The 25,609-nt window shown below is 33.5% G+C and overlaps 2 protein-coding genes across 3 annotated transcripts; both read right to left on the reverse strand.

Moving 5' to 3' along the window:
* Nucleotides 1-6,426: 6,426 nt before the first annotated feature.
* LOC145094256 (legumain-like) lies at nt 6,427-7,931 on the reverse strand. Its single transcript, XM_079032539.1, has 4 exons — nt 7,568-7,931; nt 7,105-7,176; nt 6,838-7,032; nt 6,427-6,727 (listed from the first exon to the last, which is right to left on the reverse strand). The coding sequence occupies exons 1-4, from the start codon at nt 7,748-7,750 to the stop codon at nt 6,566-6,568; spliced, it is 612 nt and encodes a 203-aa protein (XP_078888665.1). The 5' UTR covers nt 7,751-7,931; the 3' UTR covers nt 6,427-6,565.
* Nucleotides 7,932-14,702: 6,771 nt separating this feature from the next.
* Nucleotides 14,703-22,881, reverse strand: LOC145091405 (SPX domain-containing membrane protein At4g22990-like). Of its 2 annotated transcripts, none has more exons than XM_079029109.1 (11): nt 22,857-22,881; nt 17,695-17,753; nt 17,478-17,598; nt 17,093-17,404; nt 16,906-17,010; nt 16,327-16,781; nt 15,948-16,246; nt 15,673-15,860; nt 15,407-15,597; nt 15,183-15,316; nt 14,703-15,098 (listed from the first exon to the last, which is right to left on the reverse strand). In XM_079029109.1, exons 2-11 carry the CDS (start codon nt 17,745-17,747, stop codon nt 14,860-14,862), a joined length of 2,097 nt encoding a protein of 698 aa, XP_078885235.1. In that variant the 5' UTR covers nt 17,748-17,753; nt 22,857-22,881; the 3' UTR covers nt 14,703-14,859. The 2 variants fall into 2 exon arrangements, with proteins under 2 accessions (XP_078885235.1, XP_078885234.1); XM_079029108.1 differs by lacking the exon at nt 22,857-22,881 and adding an exon at nt 18,398-18,731.
* Between the last annotated feature and the right edge of the window lie 2,728 nt (nt 22,882-25,609).

Genomic DNA, 25,609 nt, shown 5'->3' on the forward strand with positions numbered 1-25,609 from the left:
ATGCATACCGATGTTAGATCGATTAGTGATTGTATTTATCGATGATATCTTGGTCTATTCTAAGACCAAGGAAAAGTGTGAGGACTATTTCAAAGAGGTTCTTGAGACCTTGAGGAGGGAGAGACTTTTTGCAAAGTTTTCCAAATGTGATTTTTGGTTGAGTGAGATGCAGTTCTTGGGTCACCTCGTCGACCAAGATGGTATAGTTGTCGACCCATCCAAGATTGAGAAAGTGATGGGTAGGAGATTATGAGGTCTCCATCTAATATTCATTTACTTGGGTTAGTAGGATAACCTGAGGTTCATCTAGGATTTCTCTAAGATTGTTGTTCCTTTGACCCGATTGACGAAGAAATGTCACTTTTCAGTAGGTGCCTGAGTACTTTAATAAATAGATTGTGTGAGGCTCCGATACTGGCCATTCATGAGGGTGTGGATGATTTTTTGGTTTATTACGAAGTGTTTATTATGGGTTTGGGTGCAGTACTTATGCAAGGGAGCACGTGATTGCTTATGCTTCAAGGCAGTAGAAGCCTCATGAGGCGAACTATCCTACTCATGATATGGAGCTGGGGATTGTGGTTTTCACCCTCAAGATTTGGCAACATTATTTGTATGGGGTCTAGTGTACCATTTACACGGATCACAAGAGTTTGAGATATCGGATGGATCAATCGACCTGAATATGAGGCAGCGCAGATGGTTGGATGTTGTGAAGGATTATGATTGCAAGATTTTGTATCACTTTGGGAAGGCCAACGTAGTGGCCGATGCCTTGATCCGCAAGGCGGTGAGTGCTCCTATCAGAGACCTATGCTTGAGGACGATTATTACTTCACCAATATTGGATTTAATCAAGGAAGCACATATTGAAGGGTTGAAGGAAGAGAATTAGAAGAAAGAGAATATTAGGGGTCAGATTTCTTCATTTGTCAAGGATCATTGGGATTTTTTGACTTAGTGCGGCCGAAAATGGGTTCCTATTTCTAGTGGGGTTAGGCATACAGTATTGGAGGAAGCACACAAGTCGAAGTTTTTGATCCATTCGAGTGCTACAAAAATGTATAGAGATCTAAGGCTTAGAAATTGGTGGACATGCATGAAGAGGGAGATAGATTGATACATGGATCAGTGCTTGAATTTCCGGAAAGTCAAGGCCGAACATCAGAGACCCCACGACAAGATGCAACCGTTACCCATTCCCATGTGGAAATGGGAGGAGATCACCATTGATTTCATAATGAAGTTTCCAAAGACGGCATGTAGTCTTGACTCTATTTGGGTCATTGTCGATAAGTTGACCAAGAGCGCCCACTTCATCCCGGTTTAGGAAAGTTCATCCACTGAGATCTACATCAAGTAAGTGGTATAGAGTGTTGGTTTGAGTTGTTTCCAACTGCGATGTCCGTTTTACTTCTAGGTTCTAGAGCAAGGTCCACAAGGAGTTAGTTACTCAATTGCTTTTCAGTATTGCTTATCACCCACAGACTGATAGACAGAGTGACCGAACCATTCATACTCTCGAGGACATGCTTCATGCATGTGTATTGGATTTTGCTGGGATCTAGAATACTTACCTTCTGTTAGTTGATCTCTCTTACAACAATAGCTACCATGCCAAAATTGGTATGCCCCCCTTTGAGCTATTGTATGAGAGGAGATGTCAGACCCTAATTTTTTGGGGCAAGGATGGACAACGAGTGATGGGGAGCACGAAGGTAGTGCTCAACACCACATATTTGATCCAGTTGGTGCTAGATAGGTTGCAAACCATGCAGATCAGGAAAAAGAGTTACACTGACTAACGTCGTACGGACCTTGAGTTTCGGGTAGGAGAGCTAGTGCTTTTGAAGGTGTCACCTTTGAAAGGTGTCATCCGATTTCAGAAGCGAGGCAATTTGGGGCCCCATATTCATTTCACCATTCAGGATTGTCCCCTGGGCGGGCAGGGTTGCGCATCGTTTCGATCTACCTATCAAGCTTAGTTAGATTCGTAACACATTTCATGTCTCTCAACTACAAAAGTGTTGGGTTGATGATTCCATAATGGATCCCTTGGATGAAATTCGGGTTAATGAGCGCCTGAATTATGTGGAGAAACCGGTTGCAATTCTATACAGAAAGACGAAGACCTTGCACAACAAGGTGGTTGGTTTAGAAAGGTTAAATGGAAGCACGGGAAGGGTTTCGAATGGACTTGGGAACCTGAGGATGTGATGAGGGAGCATTATCCCGAGTTGTTTGCAGCAGTGGGTTTCGAGAATGAAATCTGATTCAAGTGGGGGAGAGGTGTAACACCCATTATCAAGTATGAACTTTAATTATTATTATTATTTTGGGATTTATGGGTGGTCACGGTGTGGTGAAGGCATCACCACGTCGTGGTAATATCGTTGGTTGCGCGTCGATCATTAAGGTCACCACGATGTGGTCATTTATTGGCCACAGCGTGGCGACACCTTTTTGGGGAAACCCTAATTTTCGGGACTTACGCCCTATTTAAGGAAAGTGATGGCTAAGATTTCATCCATCCTCGGCCTCCACCACTCTCCAAACTCATAAACCTAAACCCTATCCTCCCATTGAAGTTCTTGACTCATTTTGGTGTTTTTGTGGTCTTGAAAGGAAGAAGAAGGAACTATTATGCATAGATCAAGCAAGTTACTCATCTCTACTTCTTGTGTGCATCTTATAGACCATTTGTGAGTTCTAAAGTTCTCATCTTAGTTGTGTCTTCCTTATAGATCTAGGTTGTGTGGTATGTTTGTGTCCATAGTTAAGTTTTAGATGGTTAAAAGAGATAAAGTTTGCAACTTTATGTCTTACCATGGTCCCTTGGTTATTATATCTTCTGGATCTAGGAGTTGGTATAGTTTTGGTAGCCATGCATGAGTTTTAGGTTACTTTTCTCATATTTTGACCTAGTTTGGGGAAGGACATGCATGGGTCATGCATGTCCATAAAGTTTGGATTTTTATGGACCTTTAGGGTCCCAAGAAGCTTATTGGAAGGTTGAGCAAGGAGCTTTTCAGATTAAGGAATCAACCCATTAAGTTGTGCAAGTGTGGTAGCCACGACGTGGCTGGATGTATGCTACGACGTGGCAAAGGAAAATCCCGTTACTGTTTTACCAGGAGACTACCATGACGTGGTGACATGTATACCATGACGTGGTGGTTCTTTTTATCGCGACTAAGTTGGATGGCAACGACGTGAACATGGGTTGGCCACAACATGGAGGTAAGCCAGAGTTGACTTTAACCGTTGAATTGATAGTTTAAGAAAATAGACTAAGGGTTTACCTTGTGTGATTTAGTAAGTGGTGTATAGCACCCACTTCTTAACTGTGTGAGTTGGTTAGTTGTCGACTACGTTTGCGAGGTGAGTCTTCTCACTATAATATGTAAGTTGTTAGACTGTCTTTGTGACTTTAGCATGAAAGACCATGGGAGGACCATGACACATATATGAAAGACCATGGGAGGACCATGAAACTTGTATGAAAGACCATGCGGGGACCATGGCATCTGTATAAAAGATCATGGGAGAACCATGACAGCCATATGGAACACTATAGGAGGACCATAACAATGAAGACTGTAGGAGGACTGCAGCAGTGAGCGATTGTGAGACTGTGGGAGGACCACAACATTCACTTATTATGTATGTTATGTATGGTATGTGATATTTTGGGGAAATCGGTAAGCTTTGTGCTTACGATGCTATATTTAAATGTTTTAGGTACTTCTAGGGGTGTTCGTTTGGATGGATCCGTTTGATCTGATCCAATCAAGTGAATCCAAATTGATTCGGTTTTCAAAACATGGATCCGAATAGTGCAAACTAAATTCAAATCCGATCCGATCTTATCCAATTATAATTCGGTTGGATCGGTTTTTATAATTCGGTTTTCAAAAACCGAAACATTTTAAAACAACATATAAGTATAATATTACCCAATTTTACACAAGAAGCGAGAAAAATTATTTAGTTGTGATTTGAAATTTATAAACAACTACTAGGTAAATATTATAGTTAAATATTTTATAATTAGAAAACTTTTGAGAGATAATACATATTGATGTTTTTTTATCGGGTGAAATGTTTTGAACCTATTTGAAAAAAAATTACAAAATTAATAGATAACTATAGATATATATTATAAATAAATAAATAATAAATATTTATTCGGTTTTTTTGGACTATTCGGTTCTTATTTTATAAACCAAAACCAATCCGAAATCCAAAATAATAATTCGGTTTTGTTGAAAACCAATCCAAAAATCTGAATATCCGAACCAAATTGTCCAATTGGACAATTCGATTTTATCCAAATAGTGAACAACGTACTTCTAGTTCCAAAGCGAAAGGTCCGGCATGATTGCATTGCATCCACTGGAGATTTCGCACTTATGATTTTGTTATTACTCTGATGTTATTTTGAAACACTTTTCGATACTATGACTATCTTTTGGAAGTAATGAATGAATGAATTGGTTGATTTAAAAATGAAAATTGTTAAATTGTATTTCGGGACGTTACATGTCAGATTGTGGGATTATGTGTGTATGTGTGTGAGAGAGAATATAGAGCTAACAGTTTAAGTTTATAAGTGCACAGATTTAATATATGTTGATTAAAACAAATAGATTTAAGATATGATTTAATTATGTATTTGATTCCGATAATACCCTTGTCTTATTTAATCGAGAGGAAATCTACGATCGGAGCGATACATCCTTTCAGATCTTGTAGGAAAGCTCCTGTCGATGGTGGATACGAAGATTGAAGGATAGCAACAGAATGTTTAGTGGCAATAGCAACCTGACTGTCTAATTTCAGATTCACAAGAGTAGTATGTACACTTTGCATCGTCGGAAGCAAACATCCAGATAAAGAAGTATCATTGACTGTCAATACTTCATTTCCGACGACAATGGTGGTGATTTTAGTTGTCGGTAAGTAACATTGAACATTAAGACTTCACCCAAGCTTGAGTATTAATTGGATATGTCATCTTCGAAAAGTACTCATTACCTAACCCCACAATAAACTCAACCCTAGTGTTTACAAAAGCTTTGAGCACCTTAGGATCGGCATCATAGAGCTTCACTCTGGTGGCACCAATGACTTTGGCTTGCTTGTACCAACAGAAATACATGCTCCGATGAAGGAAGATTGTTGCAGATCTCTCCATAATTTATCCTTACTAAAGCCACTAACACATGCAATAAAAACCCTACACGAAACAATAACCAAAACAAAAAAAATAGAACGGAAAATTAGGAGAAAACACAAGAAGCTCACATTACCAGTAAATAGAAGAGAAAGCTTTGAATCTTCCATAGATGATAGAGGTGAAGAAGATGGATTAGGTTTTGGTTATGTGTATGATTGAAAGGTAGGGAGAGTGACAGCAGTAATAGTAGCAACATTGTTTGATTCTAGGACGTTTCTTCTTCATAATCAATTGTCGTTACAAGTTGAGGTCGAATATGCAAAACCTTGGCAAAGGTACGAGCCAATCTACTCTTTCTTGAGGTCACAACTGATCGATTAACTAAGTCCATCTGAAAGAAACAAGTTGAAACTGTTTATGAGTCTATCTCTCTATGTATAGAACTTCATAAGGAAAACCAGCAAGAAAATATGTGAAGATGAAGTTGTGATGGTGTATCTAAGGAAATGAGCAAAGACCTTTAACTTTTGAAAGTCGATGTGGGTTGAGGAAACTGATGATTAGGATGAGGAAAACCAACATGACATGCAAAATGATGATTAGGATAGGGAAACCAACGTGGCATATGCAAAATGATGATTAGGATAGGGTTCACCGGGTGACCCCTTCAAGATTTTCCATAATGACCTTTTAAAACTTAAAAACACAAGTTTGTACCTTTAAAAAAACTTGCACGAAGGACTATTTAAATCATTATACTAAAGATTGTTGGGTTATAGTGACAATAACCCTATAAAATGCTAACGACTTAACCAACTGTTACTCTTGGTTATAGTTTGGCAAAAACTACTAATAAACTCAACATATCCGACACATGTTCGCAAAACCCAAAACATTGTTTATTAGATGTAATTTCATATATATATATATATATATATATATATATATATATATATATATATATATATATATATAATACCAATGGTAGTATTTCTAAGATTGTGCTTCTAACTAATAGTAATATATCAACATTGTGGTGAATATCTTGGATCCAGTCATGTTTTACAAACGTTGAAACTGATATCTATTTTGCTAGAAGTGAAGGATTAATTTTAGTTTACTAGTAAAACATGCATTGATTATCTATTAGCATCTTTACTTGGCTAAAAACTTTTTGTCCGGCTTGTTATATAAATTTTGAAGATAGTAACCAATCTTAATTTATGTTTTTCTACCTGTAACGTATCACGGTATCAGCCAATCATTATCATAGTTCATGGGTACAAAACCAAAGTTTAATTTGCTAATTACTTTATGTACTTGCAAAATTCTAATAGCGTAGTAGTACTCAGCTAGCCTTGCAACATGAATCAAAAAAATAATAAGCTAGTCAACTGTGGGTGTAATATTCTTGTTACCACAGGTATCTATACAAGCTTCCTCAAAGTCTTCCTTGGCAACGAGCCTACGGCATATGTTGTTAATAGCCAAACTAATGTTGGATCCATAGTCGGCCACCATCCCACAGTGGTCGTGAAAAAAGTCTATCTGCAATCAATCGGAAAGAAAGTTTAATTTCCATTAGCATTAGCAATTTAGCATGATATAATAAAATAGAAATTGAAAAACATCTAATTTCAATAATAAATAAGAGTTACCCTTGATATGAAACACTCAGAGGCATCCATCATACGCGGTGGTACAGGTGCATAGAGGATTGAGGAAGCTTTTTCGGAGCCAAAGAGAAGCACACCAATCATATGCACATGGAAATCCACCATCGCTCGCTCGTATAAAGTCTCCCTAATCTCCTCAAGTGCTTCGGCCCTTTCTTGTCCCACAGACGTCTTGTACTGAACATACATACAAGCAAAAGTGTCAAAACCTCTTGATAACAAATGATGCCTTAAAAACCACCCACTTACCCATCCCCATGACACCATGAGACCAGCTTCTTCTTGACTAATAGGATAAGAAAGCTCCACAAGATCATCTATCTTCTCAATCTCACCCAAAGATATCGGTTAGTCCTTCCAACTTCCAAGGTTAACACAAAATAATAAATTTAAGACATATACATATAACAACATATAGTCTATGCTAATTGATTTTTTTCATCTGATAAAATCTGTAGGATATGACAACTATACTATATTTTTATTATAACCGATTTTGACTATTCAATAACTGAAAATTTAGACAAGTCCAGCCATCTTATTCCTCTATCTCCGTGTATCCAACTGAGCAAGATATGAATTCAGTAGGTTACGTCGACTTAGGAGTAGCATCATTGATCAGGTTTGGGTTTAAATTTTTGTTTTAAAACAGTGCCCAAATATATATTCAATTACATGGCCAAACGAGATCAAAGCATAGTTGAGTTCGCACCTTATGACGGTAATTTCTGTAAGGCCCATTTCCCGTATGTCCATCCTCCACGGATGAACGGATCAACGGGTTCCACTCCGACCGGTAATCAGTACCTCCTTTTATCGCATATCTGTGTAGTAAAGCGACGACCAAGCCCGATACAACAAGCAAACACAGAAATAGACGCCTTACGGTTATCATCGATGAACTAGGGTTTCGAGACAGAAATACGAGAGATGATCATATTCATATTACAGACGTAATATCACATTCTTGTTTTTTTTCTACTTTTCGCTTTTTAGCTTCTGCATTTCTTCGGCAGATCGCGCTTAACTCCTTTGTTTGTCAGACAAGAACATGGGAAGGAACGGAATCCTTATAATATAGGGTTTTTGTCATAAAAGCCCCTAATTTTATTACAAAAAAACCGGTTATGCCAAAAGTTGGTTTTTTTTTTTTGCCACAGATGACTCAAATACCGGAAAATTGATTCGATTTTTCCCTTCTCCCTGATTTTAACTTCTATGGCCGGTAGCCCACCTGGTCTTCTTCTCAAACCCTCTCTGTCTTGATGCCTTCACCACCATCTTCGATTTTTTCCTTCACCGCTGTATGCTTCTTCTATCGACGGGATCCAAAGAAACAAGAAAAAAATCACAGCTCTCTCACTCTCCAAAATCGATTGAAGGTTCTTCTTCCACTTCTGATTTTGCAGCTCTCTCACTCTCTTCTCTTACTTTGTATTATCGATCCACACTCACCCGGTAAGACCTCCGTCTTCAAGCATCGTATGCGATGCAGAGGAACACACAAATTGATTCGGACCTGCAAATTAATTCATCAATGAAAAAGAGAACTTGTGTTCTTAATTCATCAAGATTATCAAACACAAGGGTGCTAGAATTGAGATTAGTCCCTATGATTTGTAGTTCTCTCTTTTCTTGCTTTGTATTATCGATCCACACTCACCAAGATTCACAGCTTCCTTCTCCCTTTTTTCCCTCAAATTGCATAAAAGAATCAAGTTTCACCCTTTAGGTCGATTAATAAGTTAAATGTTTCTTTATTGCTTTCTGTGTGTGCACTCTTCTCAGAAAGAAACTGACTTCAAAATTGAAGTATCAATCACCTTCTTTTTCTCTTAATCGATGGTGGACTAAGGTGATGGCAATGTTGTTTATATGGGTTAATGTTTTTTTTTAGATTTTTATGTTGCAATTTTTGTTTTTGGTGTCCAGATGTGCTTATCAAGGCTAGATGGTGTTTGTGTAGGTGGTATATGTTGGTTCTGAAAGGTGAAATGGGATGATGGTTTTTCACATTTGGGTTCACCGAACACCCTCCTTCATCATCATCATTGTTGTTCTTTCTATTAATAACCTGCAACTAGCTAAAAAGAAGGGGATGGGTTGATTTTGTAATCTATCGTCTTTCATGGCACCTGCTCAACTAGAAATTGAAAATTGGTATGTAGATCATTGATTTGTTTCCGATCAAAAGATAGGAGAGAGAGAGAGAGAGAGGATATCGATTTTGATGATCGATGTGGTGGGGATGGTGGATGATGGACGGTAGTGGTGGTGGTTTGTGTGTGGGTGATGGTGGTGCTGGTAGCAAAAGGTGGTGATGGTGGAAAAGTGTGGTGGTGGAGGTGATAAGTAAATATAAGGGCTTCTATTACAAATATGACTGGCCCTAGAAGGTAAAATCAAGGTAAAAGGCAAAATCGAACCAATTTTCCAGTATTTAAGGCATCTGTGGCAAAAAAACGACTTTGGGCATAACCGGTTTTTTTGTGTAAAATTAAGGGCTTTTATGACAAAAAAAACCCTAATATATAATAATCCCTTAATAAATAGTATAAAAGAATGTCACACGATTTAGTTGTATGGTTATTTTCAATTAATTTTTTTCCACGTGGTTTTTTCATTTTATTAATTTTCACATAATATTTAAATGTAATAATTACAATAAATGTATATTTATCTAAGTTATTTGTTTAATTTAAAAAAACAAACAATTTAATTTTAATAATTAAATATTTTTTATTTTTCTTATAAATTCAAACTTCTCAAATGTTTAGAATTTTATATTTTTTTTCCTTTTAAAAGTCTGCATGAGTCTTACACCTAATCTGGTTTAAAGGGTAATGAAAAAGAAAAAAATAACTCATTCTTGAAGCAAATCCCATGTTTTCATTGTACCTTTTGTTTTTTTTTAATTTCATACGCTCCCCATAATCGTATCTTCCTAAATTGCCCTCTATCAGCCTCTCATATAGGAAGCGTATGCACAATATCACTAAAAATAAGCATCCTAATTTCAAGTGATTGAAGAAAAATATCAATTTTGCACTTGAGGATGATCACGATCGCAGCGCTTTCCCTCAAAATCGCAGAGTAATTTCCAACCAAATCATTATAAAATTGTTTCCTGTGACGCATTACATAATCCACCATCAAAGCTTCAAGGTAATTTCAAGTATATTTCATCACGACTCCAAGAATTTAGAGGTTAGTAGTTTTTTACTTGCGTGTTTGTATGTTTGTTGCATTATGTGTTATTGACATTCATTTGATATGGGTGTTTGTGTTCTTGACATTATTCTCTATTCCATTTGCTAATTTGCTATTCAGTGTTCTTGACATTTATCGTTTTGAAGCTACTCTTATATGTTTGACATGAACATCCATTTTTTTAAATCCTTTCACTAGTCCTCTTAAAATTCCTCATGACTCTGTGTGATAATGCATTTGCAGTCACTTATTTCCTTATTTTGAAATCATTTAAAAATCATCATGTCATCCTTGTTAACCCTTATAAACTAATTTTATTAAAATATAAAAGAACTTTGACTTATTAATAAAACTTATCATTCATCTCATCCACCTCCTTTTTCTTCACCTTCATTGTTTCCTACCAATTTGCTTGCTTTATAAATTATTACACTTGTTTAAAGCTAGTTCCAACTGTATCAATCCTTTTCTGCTAATTTTCATCCATGTTTTTTGCTCTTATGCCCTCGAGCTGCAACGTTTTATTTTATGCCCTCAAAAATAGGATGCTATTTTGTTGTGGCTTGCTTCCTGGACCAATTCCACACATGTGTCCTCAGCTAACACGAACACCTAGTGGCAGATCAAGATTTTTTTACTTGGTTATTTTACATAAAAAAAAGACCTCACTTGATTATTTAGTGAGACCAAGTAAAAAGACCTCACTTGATTATTTTACATAAAAAAAATAAAAATAAAATAAAAGAGATTTGGGACCAATTTAAGTGGTTTATGTCACACCCCCAAACCAGAACGGCAGAAACGTCTAGGGACGGATGATGTGATTTCATGTACAGTATCATAACAATTAAATAGTAAACATTCATACATTTATAATACAAGTTTACATCGTTTACCACTTTGTTTTGCTCAAAAGTTAATTATGAATAACAAAAGTAGAAAACATAATGCAGCGACGTCGGGCCTCAATGTGTGGTGAATACCTGTCTACTGATTCTCTGAGAATACAAGTGGTTTTGAAAAGTGTCAACAATTAAGTTGGTGAGTTCATAAGCATTTAGTGCGAGAATGATTTGTAACGTTTTTAAGAAAATGATTTTTGTATACTTCTAGAAAATCCGATATTTCCTTTAAAAACGAGTTGTAAGTCTTATACCCAAGAATAAAAATACATGTATTTTCTTTGTATCTTTTCCTTATAAAATAATAATGTATGTTTCCATAAAAAAAACCAATATTTTTTTATGTATGAACTGTAGATGTATGTATTTCCTTTCTATACTTTTCTTTTTCTTGTAAAATGAAATAAGTATATCTTTAAACAATTTTATGTATCTTCTAAAATGTAGGTGTGGTTTGTAACTTCAGACTATACCAATTATAGTTTATCTTGTTTGTTTGAAGTTATTTATATAATCTTTTATATAAATATGAATGTGTATTTTCATCTAGTATGAAAATATGAAATCAAAACATAATATTTTGGGTTAACACCCACTAAATTAGTAAATAGGTATAATATAATCATTTTTGCTAGAAAAACTATCTTTTAGAAAAAGTTTCCAAAAACCATGTAGTTTTACAACCATAAATTTTCTCATGATTTTATAACATAGATTATGTTTGTTTTAACAATATGTATATCACAAATATTTATACCAAAAACTAGTATAAACCATAACTTATGCAAATAACATTTTATCTTTAACATAAAGATGAAAACATGTAATTATTTGTGGGATAAACAAAGTTTTACTTGTATCCCCCCCCCCCCTTAAAACATGAAAAGCTTGAAAATATAGGGGTATGAACTCACCTTGAAAGGATTTGTGGGTTGTCTGAAGTGATGAAGTGAAGATTTCAAGCCTAAACTCTTGGGTGAGATTGTTGAACTTCCTTGGAAAGAGTATTATCCTAAGTGTTTAACACATAATAATATGTGTAAATGATATGAAACTAACATAAATATGTATAGGAACACTTAGTGGATCACGAAAATGCTTACCAAACTCTAGGAATGAACTTGAAGACTTAAGCTCCCTTATAGTTTGGATTTAATTCTTGAGAGAAATGAGAGGTTAAACCAGAGATGGAATGAAGAAATGGGTGGTTTGGTGGTGATGATCTCGTTTAAATGAAAGGAGTATGAATGATTTGATATTTTCTTGGAAATCTGATGGTTATAAGCTTGGGTATACGTTGGATAATACGTAGGAAACTGTGAACTTGCATGGGAAATAGGTGGAATATCACATCTTAAGGTCAACCTTATCTACTAAAAGCATTCTTGTGGGATTCACTTTAGTTTGCGACCATAAAAAAGGTGGTTTGACCGAAATCCCTTGGTGCATGATCCCACTTATTGATTTCGACTAAACATTGATCCACTAAGGTAGTTTTCGGCCAAGGAATGACCCATTAAGGTAGTTTTCGTCCAAGGTGTGTCCCATTGCGGTGATTTCGGTCCTAGGTACCTTGTTTTGGGTTTGATTTCGGTCCTAACTTGTCCCCACAAGGTGTTTTCGGCCATAGTGGAGTGTTATGCTATAAATCCTAAGAAATTGTTTAATGTGTGCTTTCTTGTTGACTTGTCAATGTTAATTACATCATGGTTCCTCAAGACTTATATATATATATATATATATATATATATATATATATATATATATATATATATATATATGATAGCTTATAAATCAATGCCCTTTTTGGCTTTCAAGATTTTATCGTATTAGGGTTACAATTTAGACCTTGCTTGATTCAAATCTTTCAGGTTGTCACAGTTTAGAACCTCATGTATATCATGCATTGCAATAATGTTCACCTCCGATTCTTCAGTCATGTATTAGATTTGACAATTCATCCTCCAACAAAATGTTTGTATGCATCTTCAATAAGGGTAGCTTTTATCTATGTTGTATCCTGCCAACCTCTATAATAGCTCTATTTTGCAACACCTTCGACAATGTGTTTAATGTTAAAAGAACAGTTATGGCTTTCCTTAATTAAAATGAATAGACAAAATTGAATAAAGAAACTTGTTCCATTTAGTACATCACTAATTCACTACACTGTGGATTGAGATAATTAGTTTAGTAAATTGGTATTTTCATATATGTACAGATTAGTGTATGAAAGTAATGAGACTTATCTACAACAATGAAGAATGAATAGAACAGTATTTGTTCAGTTGTGTCATATGGTTAAGATTGATGACAAGCTAAAGGCATCTAGGTATCTCCAAATCAACGAACAAGTAGCAATATTTTATATATTTTGGCCCACCATGTGAAAAATCGTGTGACGACTTTTCAGTTTCGTAGATAAGGAGAGACAATTAGTAAACATTTTAATAATGTAGTCAATGATGTTATTTGATCGGAAAAAGAAATGTTTAAGTTTAAAAAACTTGAGCCTATATCGAAAACTTCAACAGATGAAACATGGAAATGGTTGAAGGTATTTTATTTGCTCAAATCGAGTTTATATTCGTAGATCATTCTTAGTTAGTATACTAAATATCATACATATGTGATTTTGGTTTTAGGGGTGTTAAGGAGCAATATATGAGACACACATAAGTGTACATGTACAAGAGGAAGACAAACCAACATAAAGAAATTGAAAAGGATACAAATGTACTTGTTGCTTGTGCTCTTGATATGCAATTTATTTTTGTATTACTAGACTGGGAAGGATCTGTCTAAAGTCATAACCTAATTACTTGATAATGAATTTATCTGAATTTGGTGTTTGGCATTGTAAAGAATATTCTTATGTTTATTCAGATATTAACTCATTTCGCAAAGACCCAAATCTCCTCTCCCGTATAACATGTCTATAAAATCTATGACATTTTCCAAGCGATGACGGACACCGAAGAAAATGATTCAGATATTTATACAACATTCAAACGTTCAAGCATAACATATGAATGAAAAAGGAAAAATGGATGGCTGATTTTCAAGGGAAAAAATCAGAGAAGGTAAGAAGTGGTTTCAAAGTGCAAATTCGGAGATTGATAGGCTTTGAGTAGAATGAGACCGTATTACAAATATTGTAAGAATTAAAGGAATTTAAGTATATAATAGCTTTCGTAACGTTCATTTATCTAATGTGAATGAAAACCACTGTCATTTAAGAATACGATATCATTTTACATATTTAAGTTTAAAATGACATTATAGTTGATTTTTCGAATAATTTAGGACTTGCATTAGTGTAAACTAGAAGTGTGTACATGATCTTAAGCCCTCTTTCTTCCAAAGACATTTTCCACATATCTAACCTAGATCACCAGAACAAAATCGTCAGCAAAAAACATACACCATGGTACCCCTTGTTGAGTCTCTTAAGAGATGGCGTCCACAAAATAAGAATATTTTCGAAATCATGAGGGATTGTTATTGATTAATTTTGTATCTTTTGGCATTTTCTAATTAGTGGTTATTGGTTGTTATGGGTTCCTATTTTATTGGCATTTTTTAATTTAACCTAATGTCTTACCAAAATACCCTTATTTTAGAACATCTAATCCGACTACAAGACCATGTTTGGTAAATTAGTTGAAAAGCTAATCGGTAGCTGAAAACTTAGAAAAACATAATTCAAATGCAAATAGACCAATCGAACAAAAATTCTCCAAAAAAGATAATAAACTAAAACAAAATCAAAGAAACATGCCTCAAAAGAATGTACACCAATGCAACGAATATAAACGTCAAAAATAATCACCTATCAATATCATACACACCAAAACCAAATACTCCAATCTTCATCATCATTATTAATCAATCAGTACAAAGAATTGTACGTGAAACAAGTGGCAACAATCGACATTATGCAAATCACAAGTGAAGGCAGCAATGTGACATTCAAAAGTTTGCTTTCCCCCAAATACCCTGCAAGTGTGATTGTGCCATCTGCAATCACCCGAGCAATCGTTCCTGCTTCTGTTGATAACAAACCCCCATTGAATGTCCCACGTGACAGCCTTGATGACATCACCCGTGACAGAAGCGCCAAGTTCACACCTAATGCAATTCAAACACTCAACAATAATCATGAGTCTTGATTTAGGGACTTAATGGATTAAGCACTTAATCTGGACAACATACCTTCTAACACTTCGGCTGAGACAAACATGATGAGTCCCGAAACAACATATTGTGGGACAGAGTACGGAAGGATGACATGAAAGCTCATGAGAATACCGAAACAGACCATGATTTCAGATGCTAGTAAAATTTGTCTGGAAAACATAATTCAAAATCAAAATAAATTACATATAATTATAAAGAATCAGAAAAATCTTGATCTTAAAATGTTACTACTTTTTTACCTGTCTTCAAACATGTTACTGATGTAGCTTCCAACAATCATATTGACCGGAAGAACAGTCAAACCGAGACAAGCAAGAAAGATTGCAACTTTTCCAGTAGTCCAACCGAAGTAATACGTGGTAACAACACTAGATTCTGATAGCAAAATCTCCATCGCGTATTTTAACATGAAATAAATCAAAAGTTGAACCTGAAAATTAAGTAGTAAAGTCAAAAATAGCAGTCAAAGAATGCAATACATTTATATATATGTATGAAGTCAAACCTTGACCGAAGGTGTGAGCAATCTGTAGGCTGCTCCTATAGAATTAACGGGTGCCCGTGAATCTTCTGTAGTTTCTTCACTAACATCACATTCTTGGTCTTCATCTTCTTCATCATTGTGAGGCTTAAAACTTATGAGCAGTGGTTGAGTAGTTGAACCCTTTTCAAGAACATCGCTATTCGTGGGAGCTGGAGTTTCAATCCATAAAGTCAAAGTCAAAGTCAAAATCTAGTATATCTGATTATTCATTAAATAAATAGAAAAAAAAGACATACCCGTGGTAGATTCAGGTGCATGATTCTCATCCCTTGGTTGACCAGGTTCTCTAAAAGAGATCCATAACCAAATTAGATAAATCAACCATGAAAAAGACATAATCCAACCAGGGGCTGTATTTTGGTCAATTGTGATCTTATAAAACTTGAATTTGACTTGTAACAAACCAGCAAGTGCGGGCCCACAAGCCATTCCAAGAGCACTTGCACTAACAAAACCTGCAGAAGCCTGCATCCTGATCTTTAAAGGCACACAATCACTGATATACCTTCTGTTCACAGCTCTAGCTGAACCAAGCCTGTAAATTTATATAATAAAACCAAAGACATGGTCAAAATCAGGTGTCAAAAATTAAAAATTAAAAATTTTGAAACTCACCCGCAAAACACACGACCAAGTAAAAGCACTGTAATGGAGTTCATATCATAAGCCATTGCATACATGACATTACCCATGAAAAGAACAATGCTGCTAAAGATCAATGGTCTGAAATAAGATCTGTTTGACCAAGCACTGAAATAAACAGAAGAAAACAACTGTGCAACAGCCATGGCACCAATCACAATCCCACAAACCGTTGCAGCAGCTCCTAAGCTCATGGAGTAGTCATCTGCTGTTGGAACAATGATATAAGTGTTGACCATATAAAGAAAAGTGTTGACTAGGTTCAACATAAGTGACATGAAATGGTATCTTTCATCATCAATGTGTTCTTCCAAAGGTGTTGGTAATTCCTCTTGCATGATCAGAGCATGTTGCCCTAAAAATGTCAGGAAATTTGTTGAGTAGCTTAATCTGTCCACTGCTGCTATTATGGTGTCGATTATTGGTTCCTACAAACAACTTGGTTAGGGTCAAATGTATAAAAAAAAAATAGCAACATACTTTCATTGATTTGTTTATTATAACATCATAATAAGAAAGAAGATTGAAAGTACAATGCTATATTTTTTAAACCTGGAGAGGAAGAGCAGGTTGATCATAAATTGATAGATAGCTCCCTTGACGATCTTGAAGCTCTGCAAGATTTCTAGATATGGCACCTACCACTGCACCTAAACCCTGAAAATTTCATTACATCATTATTAGAACAAAATATAAAATACAAAAAAGATGAAGAAGAAGAAGATATAAAATACATTACCACATGCTTAAAGACTTGCTGAAGTTGAGAATAAGGATGATTTGCCCGAGTTTTTACATAGTAATCAGTAAATCTATAACCGAAACGTTTATCAAATTTCTTGAGAATTTTACGCAACCCAACTGCATTAATCTCAACAAAAAACAAAAGCTTCAATAAATCTCTTCCAACTTCTCTATACGCTTCCCTTAATTCATTTATCTTTACAAAATCTGGTTCCTCTTGAAGAGCATCTTGTTGTAACCCAAGCGCCTCTAATCTGCTTGCAAGCAGCCCTTGTTGCTCCAGTAGAAAAAGAACAATCTTCTCAATCTGCATGCATATAAGTTTAATTTTATTTTATACAAATTTGGTTTAATTTGAATTGTATAAATTTAAATTTTACCTGGTTATCGAGCATTCTTGAAAAGTCTTTGAGGACATATCTGCGTTCTACCCCTCCTGCCTCAATCTGGCGAGCATACTGTTTCACCTTTTTCTTCATGAGCTTGTAATTGATGTAATATCTGAAAATTTGGGAAGTTGAGGCAAATTGTAAGCATTTATATGATGATTTTAAAGGTCGTGAAATTAAGATATCTTTTGTACAAAATGCAACATACCCATTCCATTCTTCAATCTGTCTATCCTTCAGCTTCTTCCCGAAAGCAACCATCTTTCACTGCACAAAGTTTAATAATAAAATTAGAAAACTAAATGTCATTGAAAATGATAGAATACCTGATTTAGATCATATCCATAACCAATTTTCTCAAACTCCAATTCGAAGACACCAAATCAAGTTCCCAATTTTGAATTGGTGCAAGATGGGTTCAGGATTTAGGGTAGAAAACTTCCAATATGATTACTAAACCACAGATTATATGCTCCCAAACATTACTTGAATCTAACTTGCATGATCAGTAAACTCCGATATGGAGTACTCATGGATCATCAATCAATAACTCAAAACAAATATTCAATCTAAAGTAGCAGTTCTTGTACTCAAATTAAGAAACTGAATTGGAAAATTCAAAATTGTGAACAAAAGAGGTACAACAATAACTGTAACAAAATAGACAATAAAGCAGCGACTTGTATAAACAAGAACTCGGTAAAAACGCCCAACTGCTGAAACACGATACAACTTCTTGTACTCTGTTTTTTTTTCAAACAAAGAAACCCGGTTGGGGAAACTCAAGTTACAATACAATATCGTTTTTGTGATTTCTTGATTCAAATAAAGAAACCCAATCGGAGAAACTGACATCGCAATACGATAACTTGGAATCCGAAGAAATTAATTCATCAAGAAAGTAACCAAACCTTAATTGGGCAGCTTCAATGAGCATCAACAAAGACGCAAAAGGGGAAGATTTGTTTTTTCTCTGAATAACAGGGGATTTGGGGGCTGCTGAGCAAGTGTATTTAAAAGAATCAAAATTGATTAAACAAATTTTCCGAAAATAGAGCAGGTAGGATTTGACTGTAATTTCTAAAATACTATGCTAGATTTACTGGGTTGGGCGTTCCGTGATGTAGGCAGAGAAACGATGAAGGGTGACAGAATGAGAATGGTGGATAATTGGAGGGTGGACTGGTGGCGCTCATCATCTTTGTTTTGTTCTCAATTTCACCCCTTCGTAACTTCGTTTTCGTTTTCGTTAAGTTGATAATTAAAAGAATCAATGGGATTTACCCAAAAATATTTAAAATAATTATATTACTTTTTGGATTCAATCGTGAGGTCAATTCCATCTTAATGTTTTGAGGTGACAGTTGTTTAATTATGGTCCACTAAATAATAGTAATAATATTCTTCAAAACCTACCAAAAATATACTCACGGCACGTCTCATGGTAAATGATTAATGCCATATTTCCTTTTATAATAACGTTTTATTAAAATATAATTTGTTATTTATTAAGGAAAAAGACGTTAACCATATTGACCGTAGTTCAAGAATTCGTATTCGGCAGTTAAAGTTTGTACCTAGTATTACACTTTATTTAGAAGTTCAATCAATTAAATTGTTCAAAACTATTTGATATCTTAATTTACATTATTAGCTTCTCTAAGTATAGTAGACAAATAAATCCATTTATTTTAAACAACTCCGTTACCGCCGGCCCTAAAAGTGTTTAAAATGTTTCATCGCATAGGGCTCTGATAAAAATAGAGCCCGAAAATCATCATATTTACCTAGTAAGATTATATTATATATAATGTTATTGACATATTATTAAAAAAATAAATAAAAATCTTTCAGACTATTAATACTTTTTTGTTTTTTTTTGTTTTTTCTTTATATATATATATATATATATATATATATATATATATATATATATATCCTCTTTAATAAATGAAGGTTTTTTTGCCACATGTCATCTTCTCCTTAATTTTGACACTTGTCATTTTGTGAGAATTTTACAAATATTATTTTCCACTTGTCATTTTTAGGGATTTCCATTTTCATAAAATAAAATTCCATTAAATTGTGATGGATTCTATAAAGAAATAAAATCATCCTATTAATTTGGTAATAAATTCTCATAAATACTTCAAACGATTTAGATTTTTTTGCAAATTTTTAAGAGATTACGTCACTTTATGTAAAGTATATAAATATAAAATATTTTATAATGTAATACTTTACATAAAGTGACGTAATCTTCTGAAAATTTGCAAAAGAATTTAAATCGTTTGAAGTATTTATGAGAATTTATTACCAAATTAATAGGATGATTTTATTTCCTTATAGAATCCATCACAATTTTATGGAATTTTATTTTATGAAAATGGAAATCCCTAAAAATGATAAGTGGAAAATAATATTTGTAAAATTCTCACAAAATGATAAATGTCAAAATTAAGAAGAAGATGACATGTGGCAAAAAAACTTTCATTTATTAAAGAGAATATTTTATATTTATATATTAATATTAAAATTTTATTTTTAATAAATCCGTGTAATACACGGGACTTACACCTAGTATATATATATATATATATATATATATATATATATATATATATATATATATATATATAGAGAGAGAGAGAGAGAGAGAGTATATAAATTAACCGGAGGTCTTTTCTAAAACCTTTGATGCAGTATATATATATATATATATATATATATATATATATATATATATATATATATATATATATATATATATATATATATATATATATATATATTATATATATTAGGAGGCCCTTTTACCTTACCTTAGTTGGATTCATAGTACCCCACTTTTAACTAGTTTTTTTTATTTTATACAATAACAATATATGTAATATTTAAGAAATTTCTTATATCAATGTATTTTTAGGCTTTTTTATGTTTGCACCAGGCGATAACTCAGACTTGTCTAATGTAAGTATATGGAAGTCAAAGTATATATAATGAAAATGTATCCATACCCAATATTTTATTTCGTACATAATTAACATGCGACACATATCACTTTTTGTTTGAGAGAGAGAGAGAGAGAGAGAGAGAGAGAGAGAGAGAGAGAGAGAGAGAGAGAGAGAGAGAGAGAGAGAGAGAGAGAGAGAGAGAGAGAGAGAGAGAGAGAGAGAGAGAGAGAGAGAGAGAGAGAGAGAGAGAGAGAGAGAGAGAGAGAGAGAGAGAGAGAGAGAGAGAGAGAGAGAGAGAGAGAGAGAGAGAGAGAGAGAGAGAGAGAGAGAGAGAGAGAGAGAGAGAGAGAGAGAGAGAGAGAGAGAGAGAGAGAGAGAGAGAGAGAGAGAGAGAGAGAGAGAGAGAGAGAGAGAGAGAGAGAGAGAGAGAGAGAGAGAGAGAGAGAGAGAGAGAGAGAGAGAGAGAGAGAGAGAGAGAGAGAGAGAGAGAGAGAGAGAGAGAGAGAGAGAGAGAGAGAGAGAGAGAGAGAGAGAGAGAGAGAGAGAGAGAGAGAGAGAGAGAGAGAGAGAGAGAGAGAGAGAGAGAGAGAGTGACTCTCATGTTGTTGGGCAACAATGTCAGTTTTTCTTTTTTCCTTTTTCTTTTTTGTATTTATGTTGTTCTTAGGTAGTATTTTCATAATATTGGTGTTTAATAGCTTTTTATTTATTTATTTATTTTTTGAATCGTATCAAGAAACAATTTCTTTTTTTCTCAAATGTAAAAATCAAAAATTATAAATGGAACATTACAGAAAATGTACATATTAATCTATACACATGTATGCCATTTTTTTATTTGAATGTTAAAAATAGATGTTACTGTAAACTAAATTAAACAAAAATGACAGAAAATGTATATATTAATCTATACACATGTATGCCATTTTTTAGGCACTATCAGAATTGTTCAGCATGTCTTCTTTTTAACATTCAAAAATTGTTTGTTTGGTGGAAAACAAGTGTAGATCCTTCAATATCAATCTTGATAATTAGATCTACAATAAAGGCTAAATGATTTAATGTTTAAAATATGATTTTAATTTTAATTGTGCAAATCAACGGAAGAACGTGTATAGCAAGCCATTAGGCATTGCTTGCTTAAGGATTACACTATTATTATAAAAGTCAAAATCTTACTCTTTGTATGTTTACCAACATATACAAGAAGTTAAATTTAAAGATATATTATCACAACAGCTAATATAATAATTTTGAGTATCATCAAAATACAATAATTTCTAAAAAAAAAAAAAATCAAATTAATTTTATCGCAAATATTTTAGTAAATGGACAACAAAATTACGTAAATTTAACACCAAATCTCTATCAAATTCTCAGCCATACACTAAAAACACCACCTTAAAAACGTATATTTAATATTTTAGTAAATAAAACATCTTATCTATGTTGTTATTATAACTTTTGCCCATCATACGGACTAGGAACAAAACAAAGGCATTTAAGGGATCCACCACCCAAGATGTGGACATATATCAAACCAACAAAGATAAAAAGGCTTGCTAAAGAACCAATCTAACTTAATTCAACTTATATGTGACATTCTTGGTAATCCTCTTAGCACGAGAAATTTGATTAAATTGTTAATGTAGATAACTATTAGATGAATAAAACTATTATTTCAATCTATACATGCCAAATATGAGATACTCAACCCATGTCCTTAATAAATTATATACTGGTACAAGTGAGATCTACACATTATAAACAAAATCCAAGATTTGAATATGAATTGAATAATAATATATCAATGAGTTGTCGTTGTTAGTCTTTTATAAACTTATGAAGAATAGATACAAAAGAGAATAATGAAAAGGGGTTCAAATAATGTATGCTCACTAAGATGTGGTTGTCTATATCATACACCTACAAGACTACAGGATTTAAATTCATGTGATTATTATAATACTCACACGTCCCACCAATCTTTTTCTTTTCTAAACGTTTTTATTAAAATATGAGTTTCTTTATACACATATCATGGGCAAAAATTTGCTTTCATTTAATGGGTCAAAATCGTTGAAAAGCAATAATTATAGAATGTTTTTTTTAAGGACAAAAAGACGATATATAAAAAAAACACTACTAGGGTCTATTGGTGCCCAAACTTGATTTTTAATCGGGTCCGGGCCACTTTAAAAAGCGATCCGGTTTTCTCCCAGTGAATCATGAATACTTGTTTGGGTATTAAACCAGTCTTTGGCAGAAAGCAGCAAAAGCACACGCAAAAGCAGCGATTTTTCGCTCTTTGTTGTGATCTTTTTTTCAATCACAGAAACCCGATTCGATAAACTCAGATCACGATATAATAACTTAGAAATTGAATAAATTATTACATTAAGAAAAGAAACCTAACCTTTATGGCTTTATTGGGATTTGGGGTGTTACAACGAGCACAAGCGAACACACAATTACAAAAGGTGGATTTTTTTTTGTTTTCTTCTCAGGAGAAGAGGGGTATGGGGGACTGGTGAGTGATGTGTTTAAAGATTTCCAATTTAATTGAACAAATAATTATCCGAAAAAAGGGCTGGTGGGTTTGACTGTAATCCCAAGAAATTAAGCTGCAATTTGGTGTTTTGGGTGTTTGGAGTTTGGAGGGAATAGTTGCGCTGATCCTCTTTATATAGTTCTCAATTTCAATTTTTCTTTCGTTAAGATGATAATTATTCATGGGATGATGGGATTTAGTCAAAATTTATTACTTATTATTGATGAAACCCCATAAACATTTAGTATTTATTCGTGGGTCATTTGCCTCTTTATGCTTTGCCAAAGACAAATTAATGCAACAAAAACAATATTGAGACTTTGAGGTGACAGTTGTTTAATAGTCATCCAATAAAATGATAATATTGTTTATATAAATTCCAAAGGGATATACTCATGGTATCTACAATGAGCTGATACAAATTTCTATTACACATCAACAATCAAAGCAAACTTTTTGGCGTTCTTCCTTGTCCTTGTTCATTGACCAGAAGGGAACACCAATGGGATGGGGCAAGAGAAAGATAGCTAGTTTCAATAAACAGTTTAACATAATCCTCGACATTTTTTTTTTCATATATTTACAGTATCTGGTGGACTTTAGAAAAGCTTTTGTTACTTATATGTGACACTTACTTATTTAGATATCATTTATTTCAACAAAGTTCAATTCGTAGTCTATTCCATGTCTATTCATGGTATCGTGTTTTTATCGATAAAGAAGAATATAAGTGTTAGCTTTGAACTTAAAGGGAGTGGTTTGGGTTATGAGCCACGCGAATTCACAGTATCTCTTTGGCCACATAATTAAAGGTGGAACGGGAAGATGATAATATTATGCATCATCACGAATGATAATATAAATGCCACACATAGAGTTATCAATTTGTTTTGGCTAGAAAAAGAAAATCCGCAAACGAGTGAGTGTAATTATTCATAATAATATTTAGACGGATTGAGATAGTTTGACATTTTAGCGCAGGATTTGCATGTTTAAGGTTTAAATTTTGTAAATATGGTGTGTAGTGTTAAATTAAACATTAAATATGTTGGAAAAGTAGGATTTGAAGAGGTGGTAAAGAAAAAATGAAAAAATAGAAATGAGTTGTAGTTTGGAAGGCGAAGAGATAAAATTTCCAATAAGTTTAGAAGATGAAAGTCACGTTGAAAAGGAAGGACGCGTAAGGAATATATGATATTAATGAAAAGGTTTAAAACCTTATAAATAAACGGGTTTATTCTAAATTGAAAGGGAAGTGGACGCATATGAGATATATGATATTAATGAAAAAGTGTAAAACCTTATAAATAAACGGATCTTTTTTGTTGCATTTGGTGTTGATTTTGAGCATCCTCGGTTAACCTAAAAAAAGTTGCTTATAAATAAACGGGTTTTTCTATATTGAAAATTCATACTTTAACATTATCCATTTAATTTTTGTGTCGTATAATATCAATATGATTAATTAAAAGGGTTGAAATCTTTAGGAAACTAATTTTTTTTAACTATTTGAGATAACATCTCGATAACCTCATGAGGTGTTGTTTATAAGTTTTTCGAATGTATTTTTATATGTTTTCTAGAAGTTTTCTAAATATTTTTTTATGTTATTTTATTTTCTTCATTTAACTTATCAGCTAGTTTTTAATTCTTATTAATTGTTGTTATTTTATAAGTTGTCGGCTAATCTAAATTTTAAATTAAGACCTAGTTTCTACTTAGTTTGTCAAAGTAGCGGTGAGCATTTGGACCAGACCAGTATTATAGAAATTGGTGAACCTTCAACCGAACATGTTGAGTCTTTTTAAGTTCATGTCCAGGTTCGATTCTCGGTTCTTGGATGTAAAAGTGATCATTTGGATCGGATCTATTATACAAAAATTTGTGGACCTTTGACCAGACATGTTGAGGTTTATCAGGTTTTGGTCCGGTCCGGTCCAGAGGTCCAAATGTTCAAGACATCTAAATATCAAGACAAATAAATAAGTTTGTTTTACCCTAAACTATTGATGCAAATCCGTAATTAATTACATATAAAGTCGTATTTCGTTATTCTTACGTGTATATGTGTATTGAGATTTAAGAGTTGAAGATATTGAAAATATAAAACAAAAATTAAATTGGGGAAAGTCAAAATTATTTCTTTTCAGATTGGAGAAAAAGAAACTTATTTCTTTTTAATTTACAATTTCTATATGTTTAAAAACTATTATAACAAGGCTTGAAATGTTTTCACATGAGCAGGCATAATTTTAACAATGCACAGGTCACATGGTGATTCGCATAGAGGACAGTAACGTCGGTCTTTTTTGTACTTATATGGTTCTTAGAAATTTTAGATAATTAATTTTATATTGCTAATCTGTTGGTATATATATATATATATATATATATATATATATATATATATATATATATATATATATATATATATATATATATATATAAAAGTTAAAAACGATAGTTTCAACATATTTTCAAGAGAAATATATGATATTCTGTGCACATGTATCTCAATGTTTTTATATTCGTTTGAACTTTGAATATTAAGTGGATGTTATTGTAAACATAAATAGATTCTTTTAATAATCTTGACAATGAGATAGTGAGATCTACCT

This window comes from Lactuca serriola, chromosome 3, assembly GCF_051521515.1.
Source record: "Lactuca serriola cultivar US96UC23 chromosome 3, Lser_US96UC23_V15, whole genome shotgun sequence".
Classification (NCBI taxonomy): Eukaryota; Viridiplantae; Streptophyta; class Magnoliopsida; order Asterales; family Asteraceae; genus Lactuca; species Lactuca serriola.

Bases quoted from the DNA above. Each gene is read 5' to 3' on its own strand.
- LOC145091405 (XM_079029109.1), bottom strand. From the start codon at position 17,747: ATGGTTGCTTTCGGGAAGAAGCTGAAGGATAGACAGATTGAAGAATGG. The intron at 17,405-17,477 runs GTAAAATTTAAA...ATATGCATGCAG, and splicing joins CAAGAATGCTCGATAACCAG to ATTGAGAAGATTGTTCTTTT. The intron at 15,861-15,947 runs GTATGTCTTTTT...TTGAAACTCCAG, and splicing joins TGCACCTGAATCTACCACGG to CTCCCACGAATAGCGATGTT.
- LOC145094256 (XM_079032539.1), bottom strand. From the start codon at position 7,750: ATGATAACCGTAAGGCGTCTATTTCTGTGTTTGCTTGTTGTATCGGGC. The intron at 7,033-7,104 runs GTAAGTGGGTGG...ATGTATGTTCAG, and splicing joins TCATGGTGTCATGGGGATGG to TACAAGACGTCTGTGGGACA. The intron at 6,728-6,837 runs GTAACTCTTATT...GATTGATTGCAG, and splicing joins CTGAGTGTTTCATATCAAGG to ATAGACTTTTTTCACGACCA.